Source organism: Salmo salar, chromosome ssa15, assembly GCF_905237065.1.
Source record: "Salmo salar chromosome ssa15, Ssal_v3.1, whole genome shotgun sequence".
Classification (NCBI taxonomy): Eukaryota; Metazoa; Chordata; class Actinopteri; order Salmoniformes; family Salmonidae; genus Salmo; species Salmo salar.
Genome location: NC_059456.1, coordinates 78,919,241 through 78,946,205, shown reverse-complemented (window position 1 = coordinate 78,946,205; position 26,965 = coordinate 78,919,241). Strand labels below are relative to the sequence as shown.

The window sequence follows — 26,965 nt, the reverse complement described above, 5'->3', positions numbered from 1 at the left end:
TCCTGTTTCAGCATCGCAATGCCCTGAGCACAAAGCGAAGTCCATACGGAAATGGTGTGTCAAGATCGGTGTGGAAGAACTTGACTGGCATGAACCAAGCCCTGACCTCAACCCCATCGAACACCTTTGGGATGAATTGGAATGCCAACTGCGAGCTAAGCCTAATCGCCCAACATCAGTGCCCGACCTCACTAATGCTCGTGGCTGAATGGAAACAAGTCCCCGCAGCAATGTTTCAACATCTAGTGGAAATCCTTCCCAGAAGAGTGGTGGCTGTTACAGCAGCAAAGGGTGGACCAACTCCATATTAATGCCCGTGATTATGTAATGATATGTTCGGCGAGCAGTTGTCCACATACTTTTGGTCATGTAGTGTACATGTGATATTTGAGGCCCTCTCTCACTAAGTGAGGTACACAAATCCCAGCTAGCACATAACATTCTGAGAACCATATGTTTCTTAGAGCTTGGTGAGAGTGTGGTTGTCCTATGGTTATTTTGTGCAGGATACCCAGCAAGCACATCATTTGTGAGAACCATATATTTCATCGGTGGGAATTTCAGTACTTCAGCATAACCTTTCAACAGCTTTCCCCATGGTTCTATTTAAAGGCATGTTTTCAGAAAGTTAAGAAACTACGTTTTTCTTTGGTAATTTCAGTACTTTTCTGCAGGTTTCTCAGAACATTAACAAAACTTTCCATAAACTAATTGGCCAAACCTGATCTTAACGAATGCTTGTTTGCTTTGAAATGTGGTCTGTTTCAATAAACAAAAATTAACAGCTTTGCATGTGTACAAAAAATGTACATTGCATGCTAGCTCCATCCTGGTGGCACAGTGGACTAATTCCATGTATAAAGAAAATAATATCGTAGGTTTGAATGTCACTGACGCTATGCCACAATATAAAATAAAATGTGTCTGCATGATTAATGCCTAAGAAAATGAATTTCCATGTGTCCTCTCTGCTAACAGTGTTACTAAAAGTCTTATTGAAACATGTTCTCAGAACGTTATTTAAATACCTTCAACTAACCTATAATTTCCGTTCTCAGAACCTCCCTGCAACCTAAAAATTAAGGTTCCCAGAGCAGGAGAAATGTTCACTTTTGTTCTCAGAACGTATAAAAAAAACATTCATATTTACCAGTCAGCAAACTTAAGGCTTCGTTCCCAGAACCAATGGGAAACTAAAAACTTGCGTTACAACAACTTCCAAGGAACCAAATGTGGTAGCTGGGATTATATTATGATTTCAGTTTGTGAGTGTGTGATATGGGTGTTAGATACAGTACATGTTTATTTCGACATTATAAAGAATAATCTAGAGGTGAAAGGAACGCACACCTATTTAGGCGAGGTGCTGGCTAGCGGAGTGGAATACTTAAAAAAAATAAAGGAGAGCCGCACACTCTAGGAGCTCAGATGCAAAGTTTCGACAGACATTATAAAGAAAACATTTAATAAACAATGCAGAACTGGGTTAAAATACATGTATATTTGAGTATCTGGTATTTAAAATACTTTTCTGTGTATTTGAGAATTTTCAAGTACTTTTAAATGCATGGGAGTGTATTTGAGTCAGTGTTTTTGATTATTTTCATATACTTTCCAAGTGTATTTTCAAATACATTAAAAGTCAGATAAAATATAAATCGCAATACTTTATTTGAATGTATTTGGAAGTAATTGAGATATTTTAAATATTATTTGAACCCAGCTTTGAAACAATGGCAACACTGCCATGTTGATCTGAGCCTTGCTGTTGGAAAACTACATTAGTGTCTGACTTTTTGGCTGTAGCAGATGCACACACCCCGACTTCACTCCTGGACTTCTGTCTAGATTCGGATACTTTAAACTTACCAATAAAATGCGGCCAACATCTACGGTGATGCTTGTGGCAACGTCATCGCGCTGAGTCTACCTTTAAATGATAAAGTCAATCTCAATGTGACCAGCCAGAGTCAGAAGCTTGAGAACCCCATTTGACCCCCCCCCCCAAAAAAACATTACATAATTCATTATGTTTTTTATTGTAGTTAGTTTTGGAGTCAAAGTTAATAGTTTCAGTATAGTTTTAGTTTTTCAAGCAGGTTTGTTAATTATTTGATTTCAGTTTACTTTTTTTTAGATGAATATGCAAGTAAAATAGTTGCACTGTAGAGCCCTGGTAAAGGGTTAATTGAATTGTCAACAAACATGAACCCTACTTGAAATAAACCCACCCTTGAAATCTTGTTGTTGATTTGTGGTTGAACATGTACGTGACAACTTGCATTTTTTTCAACCCAAAAATCCATTGATGTTCAATGTCAGTATGTTGAAAATAAATGCCATGAGGTTGATTGGTTGGTTCAACATACTTATGCCCTGTGTGGGTATAGCTTCTACTATGCTTTTGATTCATCAGTACCTCCTCTTCTCATGATTCAACCGAATACCTCTTACGGGACTATTTCACTAAGTGTGATCAACTCTTCTGTCTCAAACCAAGAGATCCATCTCGCTCAAATTAAAATAGACGGGGAAAAAACAGCCCAGAGTTGAACAACGCTGCGCTAATAAGACAAAAGTTGCTCTCTGAGGTGTCCCTCGTTCACGCTTCTTCCCACCATGTTTAATTACACTGACGCCGAGCGAGGGATGCATCCCTTTCTTTCCTCCCCCCAACGTTCTCTCACTCTCAGTTTCTGACAGCCAGGTTGAGATTCCTCACCTGTCCAACATGGGAGACGCACCTGTCACTGCACACTTAATCACTAGGCCCTGCGCTGAGACCAGCCGCCAAGCATCACACTTCCCAGTGCAAAATTAAAATGAACTTTCTCACCACCGAGAGAGAGAGAGAGAGACAGAGGGCGAGACAGCGGTATATAGAGAGAAAGAGGGTGGGTGGGAAGGAGGGAAGAAGGGTGGTAGGGAGTGACAAAAAAAAGTTGTAATTTCCCAACCCCTCATTAATATTCTGAGGTTAAGAGCTTTTCAGCGAAACGTAATTAATTGAGGCCGAGCCTGACAGTAAACAAGCAATTTCAAATTAAAGCAAAATGACAGCAGAGTCGTTTGTTAAAAACACGCGGCGGCGATTTTGGCGACAGATAAATGACGGAAAATGTTAAGGAGGGAGGGAGAAGTGATGAAGATATTAATCTTCACCTGTCTGTGTCAGCGTGCCACTCATCTCGGCGATGTTGCTCTCGATTCTCTGCAGATGCTTCTTGTCCTCTTTGCTCCCCATAATGAGGGGAAGGATGTATTTCTGCAATTAAAAACATGACATGCTATTACACTTCTTGCCAGGAAGGGAGAGAAAGGGTGTGTTCTAAATGGAACCCTATTCCCTATGAAGCGCACTACTTTTGACCAGGGCCCGGGGGGGTTCTAGACAAAAGTAGTGCACCATATAGGGAGCCATTCGTTACACAGATTGAGAGGCATGTTAAGCAGTTTCAACTCTGAATGGACAAAGTCAACGTCTTATGTTATCACAGTGTGGCCTAAACTGTCTAAAGGTCAATGTTGTAGATTCTAGGGCACCTGAAAAAAGGAACCAATAAACAAATTAACTGCAGACTGCTTAAGGAAATTCAACTATTGGTGTGGAAAAGGATACTGAGGGGAAAGGAGATAACATCTGACAAAGTGACAGAAAATGCAAAACCTACAGTATACACAGAATATGAATTTCTCACCACTGTTTTAATATCGAAAGACACAATTGAATTGAGCGATAGCATATGTACAGTACCAGTCAAAAGTTTGGATACACCTACTCGTTCCAGGGTTTGTCTTTATTTGTACAATTTTCTATATTGTAGAATGATAGTGAAGACATCAAAACTACGAAATAACACATATGGAATCACGTAGTAACCAAAAAAAGTGTTAAACAAAAAGTGTGCAAAGCTGTCATTAAGGCAAAGGGTGGCTACTTTGAAGAATCTCAAATATAAAATATATTTAGATTTTTTTAAACAATTATTTGGTTACTTTATGATTCCATATGTGTTATTTCATAGTTTTGATGTCTTCACTATTATTCTACAATGTAGAAAATAGTAAAAATAAAGAAAAACCCTTGAATGAGTAGGTGTGTCCAAACGTTTGACTGGTACTGTGTTTCATTGCTAGTTTAGACAAATCTTTGTGATCCAATGTGAATGTGGTGGCCAGATGAGACATGAGAAGGCTGACTATGTCGATGACAATCATAGGTTGGCTTCATTATTAGACTACACAACTTTATAAAATGTTTCGCAACAGACAATGAAAAGCATTAAACAAGTCTAGCTAGTCCCTCCCTGTTTCAGTCTGTTTTATTTCATTTGGTGAATGAACACGACCCTAGAAACATGTGTGTAGTTGAACTCTGCACATGTTAATGGGCCTCTAGACCAGGGATACTCAAATACACTGAACAAAAAGATATGCGCAACATGCAAAGTGTTGGTCCCGTCTCATGAGCCGAAATAAAAGATCCCAGAACATTTCCATACGCACAAAAAGCTTATTTCTCTCGTTTTGTTCACAAATTTGTTTACATCCCTGTTAAGTCAGCATTTCTTCTTGACAAAATCCTCCATCCACCTGACAGGTGTGACATATCAAGAAGCTGATTAAACAGCATAGTCATTACACAGGTGCAATAAAAAGGATGCTCTAAAATGTGCAGTTTTGTAAGATAGCACAATGCCACAGATATCCACAGATATCTCAAGTTTAGAGGGAGCGTGTAATTCGCATGCTAACTGCAGAAATGTCCGCCAGAGAATTTCATGTTCATTTCTCTACCATAAGCCGCATCCAACGTCGTTTTAGAGAATTTGGTAGTATGTCCAACCGGCCTCACAACAGCACGTGTAACCACGCCAGCCCAGGACCTCCACATGCGGCTTCTTCACCTGCGGGATCGTCTGAGACCAGCCACCCGGACAGCTGATGAAACTGTGGGTTTGCACAACTGAAGAACTTCTGTACAAACTGTCTCAGGGAAGCTCATCTGCGTGCTTCGTCGTCCTCACCACGGTCTTGACCTGACTGCAGTTTGGCGTCGTAACCGACTTCTTTGGGCAAATACTCACCTTCGATGGCCACTGGCACACTGGAGAAGTATGCTCTTAACGGCTGATGTCAATGTTGTGAACAGAATGCCCCATGGTAGCGTTATGGTATGGGCAGGCATAAGCTACAGAAAAAGAACACCATTACATTTTGTCCATGGCAATTTGAATGCACAGAGATACCGTGACGAGATTCTGAGGCTCATTGTTGTGCCATTCATCCGCAGCCATCACCTCATGTTTCAGCATGATAATGCACAGCCCCATGTTGCAAGGATCTGTACACAATTCCTGGAAGCAAAAAACATCCTTGTTCTTTCATAGCCTCCATAACCAGACATTTCACCCATTGAGCACGTTTGAGATGCTCTGGATCAATGTGTACGACAGCGTGTTCCAGTTCCTGCTAATATCCAGCAACTTCACACAGCCATTGAAGAGGAGTGTGACAACATTCCACAGGCCACAATCAACAGCCTGATCAACTCTATGCGAAGGAGATGTGTCGCGCTGCATGAGGCAAATGGTGGTCACACCAGATAAGACTTTTTTTTATCCATCCCCATACTTATTTTTTTTTTTAAAGGTATCTGTGACTAGATTAGGGCCTAATTTACCTATTTTAATAGACAGATTTTCCTTATATGAACTGAAATTTGGGGCGGCAGGTAGCCTAGTGGTTAGAGGGTTGAACTAGTAACCAAACGTTGCCTACTTAAATAAAGGTCAAATTAAAAATTGTAGCATGTTGGGTGTATATTTTTGTTCAGTGTAGATTAGCAAGAGGGCCACATTTACAAAATCACAAGAGGTCGGGGGCCAATTATAAAAAAATATATATAGTGAGCTCCAAAAGTATTGGGACAGTGACAAATGTTTTGTTGTTTTGGCTCTGGATTTGAAATGATACAAAATGCAGACTGTCAGCTTTAATTTGAGGGCATTTTCATCTATATTGAGTGAACTGTTTTTGTATATAAACCCCCGCCAATTAAGGGGACCAAAAGCATTAGGGGAAAAAAATCACTTATATGTGCACTAAAGTAGTCAAAAGAGTAGTATTTGGTCCCATATTCCTAGCATACAATGATTACATCAAGCTTGTGACTCTACAAACTTGTTGGATGCATTTGCTGTTTGTTTTGGTAGTGTTTCAGATAATTCTGTGTCCAATAGAAATGAATGGTAAATAATGTAGTGTGTCATTTTGGAGTCACTTTTACTGTAAATAGGAATATAATATGTTTCTAAATACTTCTACATTAATGTGGATGCTACCATGATTACGGATAGTCCAGAATGAATCGTAAATAATGGTGAGTGACAAAGTCACAGACGCACAAATATCACACCCCCAAGACATGCTAACCTCTCACCATTACAATAACAGGGGAGGTTAGCATTTTATATCATACCCCCAAGACATACTAACCTCTCACCATTATAATAACAGGGGAGTTTGGCATGTTATATCATACCTCCAAGACATGCTAACCTCTCACCATTACAATAACAAGGGAGGTTAGCATTTTTTGGGGGTATGATATTTGTGCGTCTAACTTTCTCTGCACTTTAACCTCATAGTCATGGTATCATTTCAAATCCAAAGTGCTTGAGTACAGAGCCAAAACAACACATAATGTGTCACTGTCCCATTACTTTTGGAGCCCACTGTAGGTTTATAGATTTTTCCAAGTTTGACCAACATTCACATACATTTTTTTAAACCTTCACAAAGTTCATGTTTAGGTAAGTCCCACAGATTACATTTCAGTAAATCCTTTCTCTTTGGAACGGAGCGAGCGGCCGTCAGGATCAGGTTTTCCCTGCAACACCTGAGGCTGGGTGACGCCAGTCCTAGTAATAAACACTTTTAAGTAGAAAAATATTTAATTAGTGTCAACAGCGAGTAATTAATAAGTAGGCTACTGGGAAGGCTGTGTTTACATGGCGCCTTTATAGCATAAATAAAGTATGGGCAGACGGAGCATATGGTGTGGCTAGCGCTCCGCTCCTGTGACATGACAGCAGGACGCAGCTCCGTTAGGGAATCCCAACTCCCATGCTACGAGCTGGTCGGTCTCTCGCTTGATAGAGAGTAGGAGAGACAGGTACAGGTAGGGTGTGAGAGGGTGCGAGACAGAAAGAGAGAGAGAAAGAAAGGTAGTGAGAGAAATGTAAAAAAGTAGAGCGAGTGAGCAGGACAGCGGGTAGGGAAAGGTAGGGTGTGAGGGAGATTTTATTTTTTAACCGAAGAGCCCATACTGTATTATAATCCTGGGCCTCTCACTAGATAGAGAGCAGGAGGGACAGGTAGGGTGAGAGACCAACAGACAGAGATGGCCAGAGGACAGGTAGGGTGAGAGACAGAGAGGGCCAGAAGACAGGTAGGATGAGAGAGGCAGACAGAGGACAGGTAGAGTGAGAGACAGAGGCAGACAGAGGACGGGTAGAGTGAGAGACAGAGAGGGCCAGAAGACAGGTAGGATGAGAGAGGCAGACAGAGGACAGGTAGAGTGAGAGACAAAGACTGCCAGAGGACAGGTAGGGTGAGAGACAAAGACTGCCAGAGGACAGGTAGGGTGAGAGACAAAGACTGCCATAGGACAGGTAGGGTTAGAGACAAAGACTGCCATAGGACAGGTAGGGTGAGAGACAAAGACTGCCATAGGACAGGTAGGGTGAGAGACAAAGACTGCCAGAGGACAGGTAGGGTGAGAGACAACGACTGCCAGAGGACAGGTAGGGTGAGAGACAAAGACTGCCAGAGGACAGGTAGGGTGAGAGACAACGACTGCCAGAGGACAGGTAGGGTGAGAGACAAAGACTGCCAGAGGACAGGTAGGGTGAGAGACAAAGACTGCCATAGGACAGGTAGGGTGAGAGACAACGACTGCCAGAGGACAGGTAGGGTGAGAGACAACGACTGCCAGAGGACAGGTAGGGTGAGAGACAGACGGCCAGAACACGGGTAGTAGGGTGAGACACAGAACTAGACAGAAGGAGAGTTAACAAGACACCAAACTATTTTATAAAACTGTAGATTATAATTTCATGTAGTGCTACAAGTGGTGACGCGCTATATGGATGCTACTGGACAAAGCTCAATGTAGAATAGTGATCATTACATCGCAATGGAACATATTGTAGCTTAAGGGAACCTGAGCGTAAAGTAGTCACTTGAACGAATGTAGCAGAATATAGGATAAACTAGTCTTCAGATAGCATTACTGTACTTGTTAATTTCACCTCTATAATTAGAGAATATATTGAAATAGAATGAAAACCCAGTACTCTATTAAGGAAGGTTATTTTCAGATTTCCTTTGGTTCAGAGTAGTAGATTTATTATGGGATATAGATCATGTACTGCTGAGGCTGGCTCCACAGACAATTCCATGGATGTGTCCCAAATAGCACTACATTTGACCAGAGCTGTATGGGCCCTGGTCATAAGTAGTGCACTACATGGAAAATAGGGTGCCATTTGGAATGGAACCCATATACACAAACTCCTGCCATGGCACCCGCCATCCACAAGAAACAAGTCTCAGGCCCTACACCCCCAGAGTCATGACATCATGGGAGTGTTGTGATCCAGCAGCTACACACAGACACTTGCACACACACACACACACGATGGCTGGTCATACTGGATATAACGGCTACTGCTAAACTCTCATCCACCTATAAAAGAGAGTAATGGCTTCCACATGCCACTCACAGCAATACGAACAGCTACAGAGGGATTCATGTCAGTGAGGAACAAGGAGCCTCCCAGGCCCATGTTCAGGGGCTCTGGAGCGTGATAAAAAACCAAGGGCGATTATTTTTGGAGGGCGTAATATCAAAAGAGGGGTCGTGTGCTGTGCTGGCAACTTTCTTTTTTTTGCAATAAGGAAAAAAGGATTGAGAGAGAGAGAGAGAGAGACAGAAATAAATATAATTAAAAAGAGGGGTTCAAATGAGATCATGTGATTGGGCAAGCCAGACATGAGCTTTTAACAACCAGGCAAGACTGATGTACAGAGCGTTTGGCATTAGAATCTAACAAAGTTACAATTGACTGATGTACCAACAAACCCCACTAATATAAATGTAATATTGGGGCAAACTGCGTTGACAGAACTCACTGGACTGTGTAAAATAAATGGTTGGACGAAATAGATCCTCTAGATCAGAGTCTTGAGATCCGGAATACTGCTAGTTCTTTTCTCCCTGGTAATTATTTGATGAAATGATTGATTAATATCACTGATTGGCCAAAGAAACCAGCGGAGCTGCAGACCTTGAGGCCCGGTCTAGATTATGGAATATGATATCAGCCACCATTCAACCTTAAATCCTTTGATTTCAACAGGAATGTCAATAAATGCTTACTCAAGGAATACGTTGGCAGAATACAATCAAGGGCTGAATGACCACCCAATTAGGAGATAACAGAACAGGTGCTTAAAGTAGGCATGTTTAAAGGTACAGTCTGGGATCTGGGAATCTTTTCAACGGCCATCTCAATTCTTGATATTTACCCATTGATTTCTGAAGATCATAATCTAAAATAAAAGAACACAACAAAACGTAGCCAAACATTGTATATCTTCAAAAGATGGTTTAACTATACCTTTGATCTCATGGATTGTCAATCCTTGCATCCATAGCTCCATCTAAGAACTTGAGAATGGTTACATTTCTCCAGCCCCAATTCTCAACTGTTTACCAAAACAAGTGGCAGGGCGTATGCCCCCCCCCCCGTACCTTGTAGAGGTGATGGAAGCCAAAGGCCATGCCCATCATGATGACAGTGAGGGCACCGTAGTCTCTCCATCTGTAGCCACGGGGACCTGAGGAGAGACAAAAACACAACATCAAATCACTGAGTAACGCTTACACCCTGTCATGGTGAGAAGACCATGTGGTTGTACTGAGGTAAAGAACTCATGGTAGTAACGGTTATACCCTGTCATGGTGAGAAGACCATGTGGTTGTACTGAGGTAAAGAACTCATGGTAGTAACGGTTACACCCTGTCATGGTGAGAAGACCATGTGGTTGTACTGAGGTAAAGAACTCATGGTAGGTTGAATTTAGTATTTTAATAGTTGAAATCAAACCCGAGAAGATCTTGAAAACAGGAATGGAAATCTGCAATGTTTCCAATCAGAAATGGAATAAAACATTGCAATTAAATAAATTCTGCAAACAAACCAACCAAAAAACATTGAACTAGCTAAAAGTAATCTCTCAAGCCAACACAATGCCATACAAAACACTTATGTTACATGTGTATGGGTTGAGAAATCAAATCACAGAGAAAAAAAACCCATCTTAGATTGTGCTTCTATAAACATCTAGGAGAGGAAGAACCTGTAAGGGTTAAAAGGTGAGTGTGTCTGTGGGACTGGAACTAGACAGTGTGTGTCTCTGGAGGACAGAGTGAAAGTGTGGAATTGTTTCATTGTTTGAGCTGTCATCTGGGTGGCCCTGCTGTTTCGCTGAGTGGAATTTCCCACATCACAGCAACATTCAACTGAAAATGTCCCTAAACTACAACCAGTAGAGCGTTGTTTCCCCTAGATGTTTTCCTAGGTGGGAAACACAAATCTTAACATGAAGGGGATGAGGACAACTAGGCTAGTTCAACAAGTTTAGTGTGTGTGTGTGTGTGTGTGTGTGTGTGTGTGTGTGTGTGTGTGTGTGTGTGTGTGTGTGTGTGTGTGTGTGTGTGTGAGGTGAGCGAGCGTGCTGGGGGAGTCGTGTACCTGTATCTATAGTACATCAAGATGAACCATTGACCTAACATTCAATTCCAAATTCTATAGCAAGACTATTACCCCCTAGGACATGACTGTAAATACCATCTTTCACTTAGGTGTATCACCAGGGCCTGTGTTATGGGCAGGCCTTAGGGGACCTGGCTCGCCGTACCGTACACCTCCTTGCCCATCCAAATAAAATATTGAAATATTGATCATTTATTTGACCAAGACGCGCCGACAGAAAGACATATCAATCTCAGTTAAAGCATCCGAGCGAACAAAACAGCGCCCCTCTGTCTCAGTATGTGTAGACCATGTATCTGATGCTGTCTGGACCAATAGAGTATGGCATGTAATACTATTACTGTCCAGACAGCATAAGATACATGGGCTACATAAAGAGGGGCGCTGTTTCACTCGTTCGGATGCTTTCTCCGGTGATATAGGTTCAGCAGAGAGGAAGAGGCGAAGCGAGAGGACTCACTCTCGCCAAAATCTGTCCACTATAAGCCCAATGCGTTTCTATAGGAATAATATGGAGACCTAAGCTCGTCGCCTGCATTCCCGCCTTTGGGACAAAGACTCCTGAGCCTATTTGGAATGTGTTTACACAGCGGGAAACGCAGAAGTATTTTCTTTTTTTCTATGATCAGCTTGTCAAAAAATTTGACTGTAGCCCAATTGTCCATTCCATATTGTCCATTTTACTTTGACCTGTCCTGTTTTTAGGATAGTCTGTTGTTTGTTAACATGTAATCACATTTTTTTATTTGATTGGGTGCCATTTAGGTTAGGTATTTGATCAGAGAAACTTGTATGGATATAAAAGGTTTGTCTCATTACATTGTCTCTCCAGCCTGTAGGCTACAGAAAAGGACACATGCTCTTTCTACCATATGCTATATCTGCTACATGATTTACGTTTGATTATTTTTTTGATGGAACATTGGTGGAGTGCACAGCGATGCATCTCTCCAACAGCACCATGGAGAGGCACGCTGGGAATGGACAAGATAAATATTTAGCGTCCCTGCCACTTGTTGAAATGTTCATTGTTTTTGTGCAGAATTATGTGAGGTTTTATAATGTTGCTGGAGGTGCATCTTGGTCAATTTAGCTCAGAAAATGCTGCTCTCATCAATCTGCCGCCATGGGAGGCCGCCAAATCCTCCCTAAAGAGTGGGCCGGCCCTGCACCCATTTAAAAAATGCGTGCACACACAGGAGGTCCCGTGAAAAAATGGTCCCGCCTATGGAAATTAAATTCCCGTCCAACTGATTGGTCCTGGCGCCGGGTCTGTGTATTACACATGAAATTATCAGAGCATCCAGTTTTCCTGTCATTCTACAAGGGATTTGATTGATCTTATTGCTTTGCCACTTCTGTAATGTGCATGTCAAAAAACCCACTGCTGGTCTACTGTACATCGTCAAGGTGAAAAGGACGGTCCTCTCCTTGGTCAAGGGCACACGTCAACACAAATGCAGTGACGGCAACCGGCAACCTTTCCCATCAAAAATTCAAAATCACTCTCCCATTGTCCATATGGTATACCACATACATTTGAGTCATCATCAACATTATGGCTCCCGTGGATTGTCGCGTCTCGCTATAGCGTGCCGCTCGTCGGAGAGGCAGGCGGAAGAGTCCTTGAGGTGGATGGTTGACCCTGGCTACCCAGTAAACCTCTGCATCAACTGGGGGGTCTCGCCACTCACCAGTCTCTCTTCCACCTCTTAGGTCCCCCCATTACCTCTCTCTCCTCCTCATACTCTTCTCCCACCATCTCCATCTCTCCTTTTTTATTTGGTCACTTAAGCCATGGATGGAGCTCGAGTCTCCATCCCCCGTTTTTCCAATCTCCTCTCAAATTTATTGGGTTCAGAGGAGGCCTTCCTGTCCTTCCGCCGGTTGGAAATAGAGATCAGAGGATCCATTACTCCGACAGAGATGGATGCAGGCCCCTGTGTGGCGTCCCCATAACAAGGATATCAAAGAGAGGTAGCCCCCTCTTTTAGGCATGACCCCCGTACAAGACTCCCCGGCACTCACCTCATTATGCAGCTTCCCTTATAGCCATTTTGATATAAAAAAACACTACGGAATGGTCCGAGCCAGAGCCCCTAACTACATGGCCATCCCATCAACATCACTTCCATTACAAAACATGAGATGCCGGGGGAGTCAAGGACAGTGCAGTAATAAATGAGGGTGGAATACATTGGGAATCATTGTCATACGGGTTAAGCATTATGCGGACTTCATTCTGCATTGGTAAATCAGTGGACAGCACTCATAACCCATGCAGTAATAAAGATATAGGTTGTACCAGGGCCTTGCTTGGGGTGAAACCCCCTGGTATGAAACATCGTTGGGAGAGATTTCACGTGATGGAGGGGCGACGATATTGGTGAAATAATTACTACGCGAGGGAAATGTGTTGCTTCTGCTACTGATAAGCACACTTCTGATTGGATTGAGGGTAAAAAGGTAAGAGTGCATGTTGACACAATGAATATTACATGTTGTGGAAAACCGCCTTTTACACCCACATTCACTAACTTCCATCCACACTCCACTTTTACTGTAGCATCATGTCATGCAAATGGAATTCTGTTTCAAAGGCAGTTCATGGTATGTAAAGTGCCTCTTTTTTCAAATATTTCAGAACATTGAATACTGTGAGTTATTGAGTACAGAGTAGTAGTCAGTAGAGATTGTGTATATATACATTTGATGTCAGAAGTTCACATACACTTTAGCCTAAATACATTTAAACTCAGGTTTTTCACAATTCCTTACATTTAATCCTAGTAAAAAGTCCCTGTCTTAGGTCAGTTAGGATCACCACTTTATTTTAAGAATGTGAAATGTCAGAATAATAGTAGAGAGAATGATTTATTTCAGCTTTTATTTCTTTCATCACATTCCCAGTGGGTCAGAAGTTTACATACACTCAATTAGTATTTGGTAGCATTGCCTTTAAATTGTTTAACTTGGGTCAAACATTTTGGGTAGTCTTCCACAAGCTTCCCTCAAATATTTGGGTGAATTTTTGCCCATTCCTCCTGACAGAGCTGGTGTAACTGAGTCAGGTTTGTAGGCCTCCTTGCTCGCACACGCTTTTTCAGATCTGCCCACACATTTTCTATAGGATTGAGGGCAGGACTTTGTGATGGCCACTCCAATACCTTGACTAAGCCATTTTGCCACAACTTTGGAAGTTTGCTTGGGGTCATTGTCCATTTGGAAGACCCATTTACGACCAAGCATTAACTTCCTGACTGATGTCTTGAGATGTTGCTTCAATATATCCACATAATTTTCCTGCCTCATGATGCCATCTATTTTGTGCCTCATGATGCCATCTATTTTGTGAAGTGCACCAGTCCCTCCTGCAGCAAAGCACCCCCACATCATGATGCTGCCACCCCCGTGCTTCAAGGTTGGGATGTTGTTCTTCGGCTTGCTAGCCTCCCCCTTTTTCCTCCAAACATAACGATGGTCATTATGGCCAATCTGTTATAGTTTTGTTTCATCAGACCAGAGGACATTTCTCCAAAAAAGTATGATCTTTGTCCCCATGTGCAGTTGCAAACCGTAGTCTGGATTTTTTATGGCGGTTTTGGAGCAGTGGCTTCTTCCTTGCTGAGTGGCCTTTCAGGTTATGTCGATATAGGACCTATGTGTGTGTGTGTGTGTGTGTGTGTGTGTGTGTGTGTGTGTGTGTGTGTGTGTGTATGGAGGGGATGGTGTACTCACTGTAGGGTATAGGTGCCAGCTGGGGGTCAAGGAGAGGGTACTGGGGTCCCACAGGGGTAAGGGCCAGGGGCTCGTCAGTACTGCCCGAGCGCTGGATGGCAAGCTCAATCTCCTTATCAGTCAAACCTGGAACAGAACGCACATTTACCACACAGGGTTTCATCAAAATGAAAGAAAAGTTATCTTGCAAATTCAGCAGGCTATGGTGTGAAATAGGCTATTAGAAGCGCTGTCTTTCTTTTATTACATATCGTTAATGCCGTCTTTGGTGTGCTTATCAATGCACAAGCACCTTTTTCCCCCACTCCTATCAATAAAATAAATATATGATGTCATACAAAAGTTTTACTGTGCGTGAAGCTTCAAATGCATCCGGTCATTACTAAATGTGTAATGTGATAGGTATTTTAATATTACAATTTTTTAACACAAAAAACATTTGATTACTAAAATATTTTGGTCTTCCTCAAATGAAAGGAATGATGACACAATCTTTGCAAGAGGAAGGGAATCTGATTGCATTGGTCCTCAACTCACGGCTCAGACACTTCATTCAGGATGAATGTAGTTAGCCCTGAGTTAGCCAACGCTTCATTGCCAGAGTAATGTACCTGGCCAAAAGGAGAGCAACATTCATGTGACTGGTTGAACTCAGAGTTGACCAAAGTTACCTCGCTCAGTAGCCCTTTACACTCACAGCCCCGGTCAGTCCGCATAGGGGTTGAAAATGGAAGATTTGGTCACAGATAAGCGCATAAATAGAACATGTTTCATGACCTGAAATAAAAGTTCCCAGAAAGGTTCTATATGCACAAAAAGCAGATTTCTCTCAGATTTTGTGCACAAATGTGTTTACATTACTGTTAGTGAGCATTTCTCCTTTGCCAAGATAATCCATACATCTGACTGGTGTGATTAAACAGCATGATTATTACACAGGTGCACCTTGTGATGGGGACAATAAAAGGCCACTCTAAAATGTGCAGTTTAGTCACACAACACAATGCTACAGATGTCTCAAGTTTTGAGGGAGCGTGCAATTGGCATGCTGACTGCAGGAATATTCAGCAGAGCTGTTGTCAGAGAATTGAATGTTCATTTCTCTACTATAAGCCGCCTCTCCAATGTCGTTTTAGAGAATTTGGCAGTAAGTTCAACCGGCCTCACAACCGCAGACCATGTGTATTTTTTATTTCATTTATTTAACTGTGTGGCGTTGTGTGGGCTAGCGGTTTGCTGATGTCAACTTTGTGAACAGAGTGCCCCATGGTGGCGGTGGGGTTATGGTATGGGCAGGCTTAAGCTACGGACAACGAACACAAATGCATTTTATTGCTGGCAATTGGAATGCACAGAAATACTGTGACAAGATCCTGAGGCCCATTGTCGGGCCATTCATTGTCGGGCCATTCATCCACCGCCATCACCTCATATTTCAGCAGGGTAATGCACTACCCCATGTCGCAAGGATCTGTACACAATTCCTGGAAGCTGAAAATGTCTCAGTTCTTCCATGGCCTGCATACTCACCAGACATGTCACCCATTGAGCATGTTTGGGATGCACTGGATCGAAGTGTACAACAGCTTGTTCCAGTTCCTGACAAATTTACCACGGAACCCGCACTTGAATGCACTCATGACTCCCATTCTAGGCACACCAAAATTACAAATAGTTTTTTCTGAAGTGCCTTGTGAAAGCCTAACACTGTAAGATCACATTTTATGACTTAGCTAGTCATGTTGGCAATAGAATAAGCTTTCAAATGATGCCCAACTAACCCAGATTGCAATTTATAATGGAGTGTATTTGGATTGCGTAAACAACAGTTATTGTGTGATGGTGGGGAGGCAGGGCTATGTTCCAAACAAAAAACGACAAGTGTGCATGCTTCAGTTCCTCAACGCCACAGCTAGGAGAGCAAAAATAATTTAAGACTTTCTTTGAGTCATAAAAGTGCATTGAATTACTTAGGAACTGATCATTTCCCCATAATCTCCAAAGTGTTCTCTTTCAATTGCTACCATGGTTATGCATATCCTTTTTATATTTCTTCTGTTAGAAACATTTAAATTTGGCCCTGTCCATATAGGTCAATTCCCAAAAGAGTAAAGGGTTAACTCTTCAAACCTGATTTGTAGTAAAGGGCTCTGGGCTGGCTTGGTTATGCTTCCACCATGGTAGCTGGAATTGTGCAGTAAAGAATCATGTAAAAATAAAATATCTTAGCTAGCACAGTATGGTTAGGGTACACCCTATAGTGTGAATCAGGCATTGGACAGCAGCTCTTCAGTTACCCAGACATCTGCCTACAGCAGACAGCAGAGCAGGATCAAACAAAGAAAGCTGAAACCCTGTTCTCACTAACGGCCACCAAAGGCAAAGAAAATCAGTCTGTCCACTTCTCCAGTTATATTTCCCAGGTGGAGATCTCATACACCCCAGACAGAGAAAATGCATTATTTTAATTTCCTCATTGTGATGTAAATGTATTACATAATTTTGCAAATGCCAATATAACTTAATCTTCAGATCTTTTTTAATGATTTTAGTGATGATTAAATTGCAAAGAGCTCCCTAATGGAGAATGGGAGGGGGCTGGGGTTTATTTTATTTTGTGGACTGAAAGGATTTTATTTCCGTCGCCATATGCTTCCATGGGTATGTGTCTCGTCTTTAATGAGCATCATAATCTAAACAAAGACGAATAATTAGAACTTTCAATGAGCGTCTGAAAAAAGGCTGGCGTTGTTCATTCCAAGATCAACCAAAACACAACAGTGTAGAACTAAAAACAAATATACTGACGTGACTCACTAGACAAAAAAACAGGGTCGTGTTCAGTAGTACATACTGTAGCAAACCACTTTGCAGCAGAAAACGAAAACAAGCATCTCTTATTGGATACGTTCAGTTAAATACCTCCCAATTTCAAAACTTTCCTCCCTCCTGAAACCGACTTTGAACACTTCCAATCAGCTGGCTCCATTGAGGCTTGTTGCTGGGGAGAGGTATAAGGGCTAAGGTGTGGACCATAAGGCACTTTCCTCTGTATTGCAATGTGTAGCATCACCAGCTAGCTCCTGCTACCATTTTACCTCCATTTCCCCATGTGATTTCCCTGACTGTGCTACTGGGCTTCCTGGGTTTCCCTTCCTCCTGCCTTCTGACAGAAAATCCCCATTGCTGAGATGGCCTTTTAACTTGGGCCATTCCCCTGGGCTTTGGACCATTCTACCTCTCACAGCAGGCCTCCCTGCAGTGCTGTGTCATCCCAAATGGCACCCTATTCCCAATTTAGTGCATTACGTTTAGGGCGCTGGTCGAAAGAAGTGCACTAAATAGGGAATAGGATGCCATTTGGTATGCACCCACTGAGTTGCAAGAGAGCCAAGGGGGATGAGGTTTGCTTCAATTGAGACCGCTATTCTTATTTGCTGTACTATACAGGGCGGTGGGAAGGGCGGAGAGATGAGAAGAGGGTTGAGAGACGAGAAGAAGCGATTTGTTGAGCCATCAGTATACACATCGGAGTCTGAAATCCATGTGGAGCTAATCATTACAACATGTGTTGTGTGACATTAACACACACACACCATTTCTTCTATTAAATGTCTATGAAATGAGAGAGCAATGACTGCCTGTTAACCAAATCATTTGAGAAGCATTGTGTCACCCAAGTACCTGTGTGAGTGTGATGCAGAAGACTCATAATTGCGGTCCCAAAAGGTGTCAAATGAGCATTTACTGCCCATCTACAAACCCATCTTGATGAACAAGAATCAACCACAATCTAGCCCTCTTTTTGACATCTTCATGAGGGGCTCTAAAAGTTCTTGGAGAATCAACATGTGTGATGCTGAGAGGCACCTACAGTATTTAAATGCTCCAAGGGCTTTAAATGGCCATGAAAATGGTTGAATAATTTAAGGCAAATATTGGCCAGCCTGTCGTCAATGGCGGGCCCTGAGTGCCAGGAAGTGGCCACCTCCATGTGCTGAGCTCGTGCAGTCAGGCTGCACTGTCCAATAAGCAATAATGTGTCCCTGAACTCCGGATTCATCTGACCACAGCAGACACAACGGTGGCAGATTATTGAGTGAGACATGCAAGGGCTGCATCCCGAATGGCCCCCTATGCACTAGTTTTGACCAGGGTCCCTACAGGCCCTGGTCAAAAGTAGTGCACTATACTGTATATAGGGAACAGGGTGCCATTTGGGGCACAAGCCCATATCTCCATTTCGCCATAGAATGAAAAAACAGGTTTTAGTACCCTGGGAGAGGTTCCCATTTTCCCTTTTCACCTTGAAATGTAGAGTTTCTCCAAAATAACTTCTATAAAATGTCCTCTTAAAAATATGTGCATGGTAATGGTGTTAGACCTCTTTAATGTTGTTGTGTGCGCAGCACTATGAAAGGGCTTATTTACTTTACATCAAAATAAAATGCATGGAAATTCATAAAGCTGTTTGGTTTTCTTGTCGAATTAAAGCTTGCTCCACTATTGTGTTCTCTGATCCGTTGATTGTTCAGAAAAAGGCGACAACAAATGAAAGACACCTCATATCCATTTAGAAAAGAGAGAACAAGGTGAAACAGATTTTTACATATAAAAGGAAAAGCCTACAAAAAAGGATTGCGGAAATTTATTACGGGTTTCCAAACCTGTGGAATGACCCCTGGACCCCCATTTCGGATCGACCTGGCGAGGAGATGAATTTTTTAAGACATAAATTACATCTAATGACGACACCGTAAAAAAGAACAATAATGGAAAGCTATTCTGTATTTCATTATACTGTATTTGGTGCACCTGATACACGCCGCGCCTGTTTATGAGTCGCCGTATTAGCAGATGCTCAGCCGAAGCATTTGCTGTGACCTTGCCATTCTCATTGGGGCATGAAATTACGGTGCTGGCACCTCGATATTACAGCTATAAATACTGTAAACCGCATATCTGGCCTACGTTTTCTATTGTCTTTCAACATAAACCTGATCGGTATTTATTTAAAGGAAAACCCATTGCTCGTCACATTATTTACGCCTCTATTTTCAGTAGGCTCTTATTCTCAGGGCATTTTTTTAAGGGCAAAGGAGGCGGCGAGGCCCAGCCACCATAAAACACATTTCTCCAATTCTGGCACATCTGAACTTTATGGGTTAAGACCCGGCCCGGACAGCCAATTATAAAAATTGCTTACTAAAATATTTTGGGTGCTAAAAGGTGAATGCTTTTTTACTGTCCTACAAGGTGAATTATTAAGTTGCCCTTGAATGAAAATTACTTACATTATGAATATGATTTTTTTTTAAATATATGTCAGGGGTCATAAATAGATGGAGGTCAATGGGTTATTGAAAGCCGGAGTGCAACTTTAACCTGTTTCTCATGCTGTGCTGGAGGAGATTCTAGTCATGTCATTTGGTGTCCACGAGAATGGCACTATTGCTGCTTGAAAATGGCATGCCCTAAATAATGACCACTCTCATAGCTTATTCATTTATGTATTAAAAAAGAAGACCCTCCTCTCATTTCCCTGCTTTATCGCCTTGTACTGATGACAAAGTGGGAGAGAGCCGGGGCTAGGTGGCGCCGTGGAGTAATTTATAACCACATCAATCCCTTTACCGTCTATGCAGGCCTTGGTCATTGCCATTTTTGTCCGAGAGGTGAGTCGCATAACCCCACTTGCAAACAACATCCTATTAATATCTGGAATGATGAACCTTATCCTTACCCTTCATATCAATAATGGTAATCAAATGGTAATCCTATGTTCCCCATGACCCTCTATCAATGGCCCTCTACTCAGGGTGAAACCTATTATATATAGTTACCTGCTGTATTACTTCTTCAGCTTATTGAGCCAAACAACTACTGGAAGCTTATTTTCAGAATAAAAAGAACTTTACACACTTATGTAAAAAAGTCTATATGATTATTCTGAATATGATGCCACAGTAGACATATCCCCAGTCTACCAGTTATTTTGCAACGTAATCAGGGCAGTTACTGCTTCCCTTCTGGACATGTATCAGTATCTCAGCTAATGGCCTGCTTTCAAAACATGTCGAAAGAAGGCTAAGGGGTGCTTTCACTGTTGCCGAAATTTGATTTTTTTTGTCATTACATGTAGCCTACGTGTGTGCTTGCTAGTTGCAAAGGGAAAATCGTCTTGCCAAAATGAGGCACAGAGCTCTTCAGGTGCTGCAACTGTTAATTGTGGGGCCTAGACAGCACAACAGCCAATATGAGTCAGGAATACATTACAACTCATTACAAAAGAGAAAACAACTTTTAGATGGAAAATTCCCCCAAATCGTGCCTGTTGTGATTGGAAAAACAACCATTGATGCGGACTATGTGGACTTATTCATCTTGGCCCAAAGGGGGGGAGGGGGTCGTTAAGCCTACATACTGTTTATGGCACTATATAGCTTGGCACTGATTATATCCCTTATTTTGAATGTAAGTAGGGACAACATGAGTGGTCTATTATTCACTATATCAAGTCAAACGAAGGTGGAAAGGATCCTTTTGAAAATACCCCTCTGTGCATGCTGTAGGTTTAACATTCAAGATATCAAAACAAGTCAACTACCTGACACATAGCCATCAGCAAACATGCATAATTACATATTGATCTAAAAATACCTATTTTTACTAGTTCTGGAGTGTCTAAGTTTCTCTCCTAGAATAAGATATTTTAGACACTTTATTAAATCAAAGAGTCATATCGGGGCTGTGAGAAATACTTCAGCACATTTCCCATTCATTCAGTGACATTGACCGTATGCAAAACACAAAATGACATTTTTTTCTATGCATATTGAAATAGACCACATTATTAGGATCTCCTTGGGGGAAAAAAAGCTGAGAAATAACAAGAGGCATCCTTCAGCGTAGATTAGGGCACAAATCTGCAAGGAAATAATCATGTGGAGGCGAGATTATTGTGTAAAGAATCTGCAACATGCAATCAAAGTGTGCCCTGTTTTCCCCTTCATCAGCTGGCCAGCATAAGTACTGGCAGAGAGAGGAATCCAATTTAAATTCCACTCTACCGGGTGATGGTATTGTTTCATTTTATGTGTGCTTTGACATTTCTGCCTGTTAATATAGAGTAAAATCGGGAAGTATTTACATAAATATGACATTAAACTCTATTAGAAATTAAGAGTGACATATATTTGTGCTCATAGCAGAAGGGAGGAGGTAATTGAGTTCCAGGGTCAAAAGGTTGAGAGAAGTGTTTGGTAGGCTGTGGATACATGGACAGAGGAGGAGGCAGTGACTATTGGACTGTCATCTTGTCCATCATCATGTTTGCCTTTGCTCGTAAAGGATGAGACAGACAACGGGCCAATTGTCACCACATTCATTGGTATGGGGTGAGGCCTTCTGCAAATTAAATAAGGGTTGACTCATTTCAATGCTGCTCTTACATGTGAATGTCGGCCTATTCATGAATAGTTTTTTAGCAGAATAAGTAACAAACACCTTTAATAAGAATATACAGTTATTATGAAAGTATATTCTCTAACTGAACATAACTAAGATTTAAAAAAAAATCTATGAACAATTTACCTTAACTTAACTAGGCAAGTCAGTTAATAAGAACAAATTCTTATTTTCAATGACGGCCTAGGAACAGTGGGATAACTGCCTTATTCAGGGGCAGAACGACAGATTTTTATCTTGTCAGCTCAGGGATTCGATCTTGCAACCTTTCGGTTACTAGTCCAACGCCCTAACCACTAGGCTACCTGCCGTCCCTTTAAAAAATTTAACAAAAAAAAAAAAATCATTACCATGCTTCTGACTTACCTAGGATGTTGTATTTTCAACCAAACCGTTTTTATATCGGTTAGCTGGTTATTTAGCAAAATCCAGAATAATCTGGTTAGCATTTTTTGAGAATTTAGCAATGCTAGTGAAAAAGGATTGTACCAGTTAGAGAGGCATTCAAAAGCATGATTCAAGCAGGAATGGTTCAAATCTGCGTTTCTTACTAATGAAAGCAGAGCTGTTTCTCCACGCTTTTGAATGAACCACTAACTGATGCAATCCACTTCCAGTAGCATTGCTACATTATCCAAAAATGCTAACCAGGAGATTCTGGACATTGTTGAAGCAACTAACAAATTTAAAAATGGTTTCGACAGTAAGTCAGTCAACACCCTATGTAAATAAGAGATACAACTTTTTTTAAAGTTAACTATCACCATAAACTTGAAATATGCCTTTGAGCAACATTATCCAATTGTTAGCTTATTATTTTAATCATATCAACACCAGTAGGCACCAGTGCCTAAAATGTTGTAAGAGAATTCTAAATTCTAACCCACTGACTTTGAATTGAGTCTGTTCTTCTGAACATTCCAGATCAACATCAATTGACATTTAGAAATGTTCTTGATATGATTTCAAATTGTAATAGTAGAGAAAATAGTGAACAATTAGTACAGTTGACTTTTTCCCTATCATGATGGGAAAGGATTCAAAATAGCATGACAGTGATTTGAGATTCAAATATGTTTTAGTCTTATTTCAAACCATTTGATATACAATATCACATGAAAGACACATTTTACCCCTTGAAGAAAATGTACTTTGTAATATGAGAATTCTACCTTGAGTTGATAAGGTTTTAATAACCTCTGCATTCTGCATAACTAATCAATGAGTCTTGCAAATAATGCAGGCGACATTGTCAAAAGTAAGCCTATTATGCCGACCTTTCTGGCTCTGAGCTTTCTTTATCTGAAACTCTACCCACCAAAATATGTGCTAAATCTAACAAGAGCGAGAATGATGGGCATAACTCATTGGGAAGTCTTCTGCAATAACATGAATAAGGGCAAGGCGAACTTGCTTCAGTGAACTCAGCAGGACCATGAAAAAAGGAACATTTTATATGAAATTTAATAAACTGAAATTGGTTTAAGATTAGTCAGCACTTTGTCTAGAAGATTAGTTTCCCTCCTACCTTTCAACACATGCAAGGCGCACACAAAGTGATACAGCATTGTGACATAATTACATTGTTCAAGGTGAAGCTCAGTAGAAATGGCTTTTTGCTTACAAGGCAATTTGAGAACATGCACATTTACAAATATCATAGTAACCTGGTGCTACTCAAAGGCAGTCCAGGGAAAAGAAACCAAAAGAAAACAACACTTGCTTCAATCCAATTTTGGGGTCACAGGGAAAAAGACCCTGGACCGACTGATGTCTGCTTAGCAATATTACAGTCAGGGTGTGAATTGGCTGAAGTGCTCTCTATTGGTAACATTACCATATACACTGAACAGAAATATAAACGCAACATGCAACAATTTCAAAGATTTTAAGGAAATCAGGCAATTTAAATAAATTCATTAGGCCCTAATCTCTGGCTTTCACATGACTGGGAATACAGATATGAATGTGTTTGTCACATATACTGTACCTTTAAAAAGTTAGGGGCGTGGATCAGAAAACCAGTCAGTATGTGGTGTGACCACAATTTGCCTAACGCAGCGCGACACCTTCTCATTAAGCTGTTGATTGTGGCCACACTCGTATTCAATGGCTGTGCGAAGTTGATAGATATTGGTGGGAACTGGAACACGCTGTCGTACACGTCAATCCAGAGCATCCCAAACATGCACAATGGGTGACATGTCTGGCGAGCATGCAGGCAATGAAAGAACTGGGACATTTTCAGCTTCCTGGAATTGTGTAAAGATCCTTGCAATACGGGGCTGCGCGTTGTCATACTGAAACAAGAGTTGATGGTGGCTGATGAATGGCATGACAATGGGCCTCAGGATCTCGTCATGGTATCTTTGTGCATTCAAATTGCCATCGATAAAATGAAATTGTGTTGTCCGTAGTTTATGCCTGCCCATACCACAACCCCACCGCCACCATGGGGTACTCTGTTCACAACGTTGACATCAGCAAACAGCTCAACCACATGATGCCATACATGCTGTCTGCCATCTGCCAGGTACAGTTGATACTGGGATTCAACCGTAAAGAGCACACTTCTCCAGTGTGCCAGTGGTTATTGAAGGTGAACATTATCTCCCACTGAAGTCATATACAACGCCAAACTGCAGTCAGGTCAAGACCCTGGTGAGGACGATGAGCACGCATCGTCCTCACCAGAAATTCTTCGGTTGTGCAAACCCACAGTTTCATCAGCTGTCCGGGTGGCTGGTCTCATATGTTCCCGCAGGTGAAGAACCGATTGCGGAGGTCCTGAGCTGGCGTGATTATACATGGTCTGCAGTTGTGAGGCCAGTTGGACGTACTGCCAAATTCTCTAAAACGAAGTTGGAGGCGGCTTATAGTAAAGAAATGAACATTGCATTTTCTGAAAACAACTCTCGAGGACATTCCTGCAGTCAGCAAGCCAATTGCATGCTTCCGCAAAACTTGAAACATCTGTAGAATTGTGTTGTGACAAAACTGCACATTTTAGAGTGGCCTTTTATTGTCCCCAGCACAAGGTACACCTGTGTAATGATCATGCTGTTTAATGAGTTTATTGATATGCCACTACTGTCAGATGGATGGATTATCTTGGCAAAGGCGTAATGCTCACTAACCTGTTGGGGATAGGGGGGAGTATTTGCACGGCCGGATAAAAAACCGTACCCGATTTAATCTGGTTACTACTCCTGCCCAGTAACTAGAATATGCATATAATTGTTTGATTTGGATAGAAAACACCCTAAAGTTTCTAAAACTGTTTGAATGGTGTCTGTGAGTATAACAGAACTCATATGGCAGGCCAAAACCTGAGAAGATTCCAAACAGGAAGTGCCCACTCTGACCATTTCTTGGCCTTCTTTGTCATCTCTATCCAAAACAGAGGATCTCTGCTGTAACGTGACACTTTCTAAGGCTCCCATAGGCTCTCAGAAGGCGCCAGAACGTTGAATGATAACTCTGCAGTTACTGGCTGAAAAACAGTAGCGCATTTGGTAAGTGGTCGATCTGAGAACAATGAGACGGGCGTGCAGGTGCACGTGAAGAGTCCATTTTACATTTTGAGTCTTTGAACGAAAAGGACGTCTCCCGGTCTGAATATTATCGCTATTTTACAAGAAAAATCGCATAAAAATTGATTTTAAACAGCGTTTGACATGCTTCGAAGTACGGTAATGGAATATTTTGAAAGTTTTTGTCACGATATGCACCGGCGCGTCACCCTTCGGATAGTGTCTTGAACTCACAAACAAAACGCCGCTATTTGGATATAACTATGGATTATTTGGAACCAAACCAACATTTGTTGTTGAAGTAGAAGTCCTGGGAGTGCATTCTGACGAAGAACAGCAAAGGTAATCCAATTTTTCTTATAGTAAATCTGCGTTTGAGTACCAAACTTGGTGGGTGTCAAAATAGCTAGCCTGTGATGGCCGGGCTATCTACTCAGAATATTGCAAAATGTGCTTTCACCGAAAAGCTATTTTATAATCGGACACCGCGATTGCATAAAGGAGTTCTGTATCTATAATTCTTAAAATAATTGTTATGTTTTTTGTGAACGTTTATCGTGAGTAATTTAGTAAATTCACCGGAAGTGTTCGGTGGGAATGCTAGTTCTGAACGTCACATGCTAATGTAAAAAGCTGGTTTTTGATATAAATATGAACTTGATTGAACAAAACATGCATGTATTGTATAACATAATGTCCTAGGAGTGTCATCTGATGAAGATCATCAAAGGTTAGTGCTGCATTTAGCTGTGGTTTTGGTTTTTGTGACATTATTTGCTAGCTTGAAAAATGGGTGTCTGATTATTTCTGGCTGGGTACTCTGCTGACATAATCTAATGTTTGGACCTATATATGTTTTAAGTAAGATCATATTTGAGAACTAATAATCACCCAAATACAAGCTAAATAGTCAAGGAGAATCTAAAATAAAATAAAAACTATGCATTCAGGAGTATTTTTGTCATGGCATGCATTGATTTTGTTACAATGTTTATAATGTTTATAACGTGACCCATGGCAAAATGTGTAGAATTGCAGGAAATTAGTTTTAAAACCGCAAAAATTGGTTACTGCAGTCAACTGGAGGGCCTCTAAAATGTTACGTCAGCAACCATTACCATTGGCCAGGCCCATGACCCTACCCCAAAAATGTTATTTCTTGCACAGAATAGAATAGGTTGACCTTTGTACTATGGGGGATAGTACAGTCGTGGCCAAAAGTTTTGAGAATGACACAAATATACATTTTCACAAAGTCTGCTGCGTCAATGTCTTTAGATATTTTTGTCAGAATGGAATACTGAAGTACAATTACAAGCATTTCATAAGTGTCAAAGGCTTTTATTGACAATTACATTAAGTTGATGCAAAGAGTCAATATTT

At 41.4% G+C, this 26,965-nt stretch overlaps 1 protein-coding gene across 1 annotated transcript in view; it reads right to left on the bottom strand.

Moving 5' to 3' along the window:
- The window catches only part of pex14 (peroxisomal biogenesis factor 14), a 115,378-nt gene that overhangs the window by 27,212 nt on the left and 61,201 nt on the right, over positions 1 to 26,965 (bottom strand). The window contains exons 4-6 of the mRNA XM_014145823.2: positions 14,583 to 14,708; positions 9,821 to 9,906; positions 3,163 to 3,265 (exon numbers count right to left, since the gene is read on the bottom strand). Coding sequence (XP_014001298.1) covers positions 3,163 to 3,265; positions 9,821 to 9,906; positions 14,583 to 14,708 — 315 coding nt within the window. The remainder of the gene's footprint in view (positions 1 to 3,162; positions 3,266 to 9,820; positions 9,907 to 14,582; positions 14,709 to 26,965) is intronic.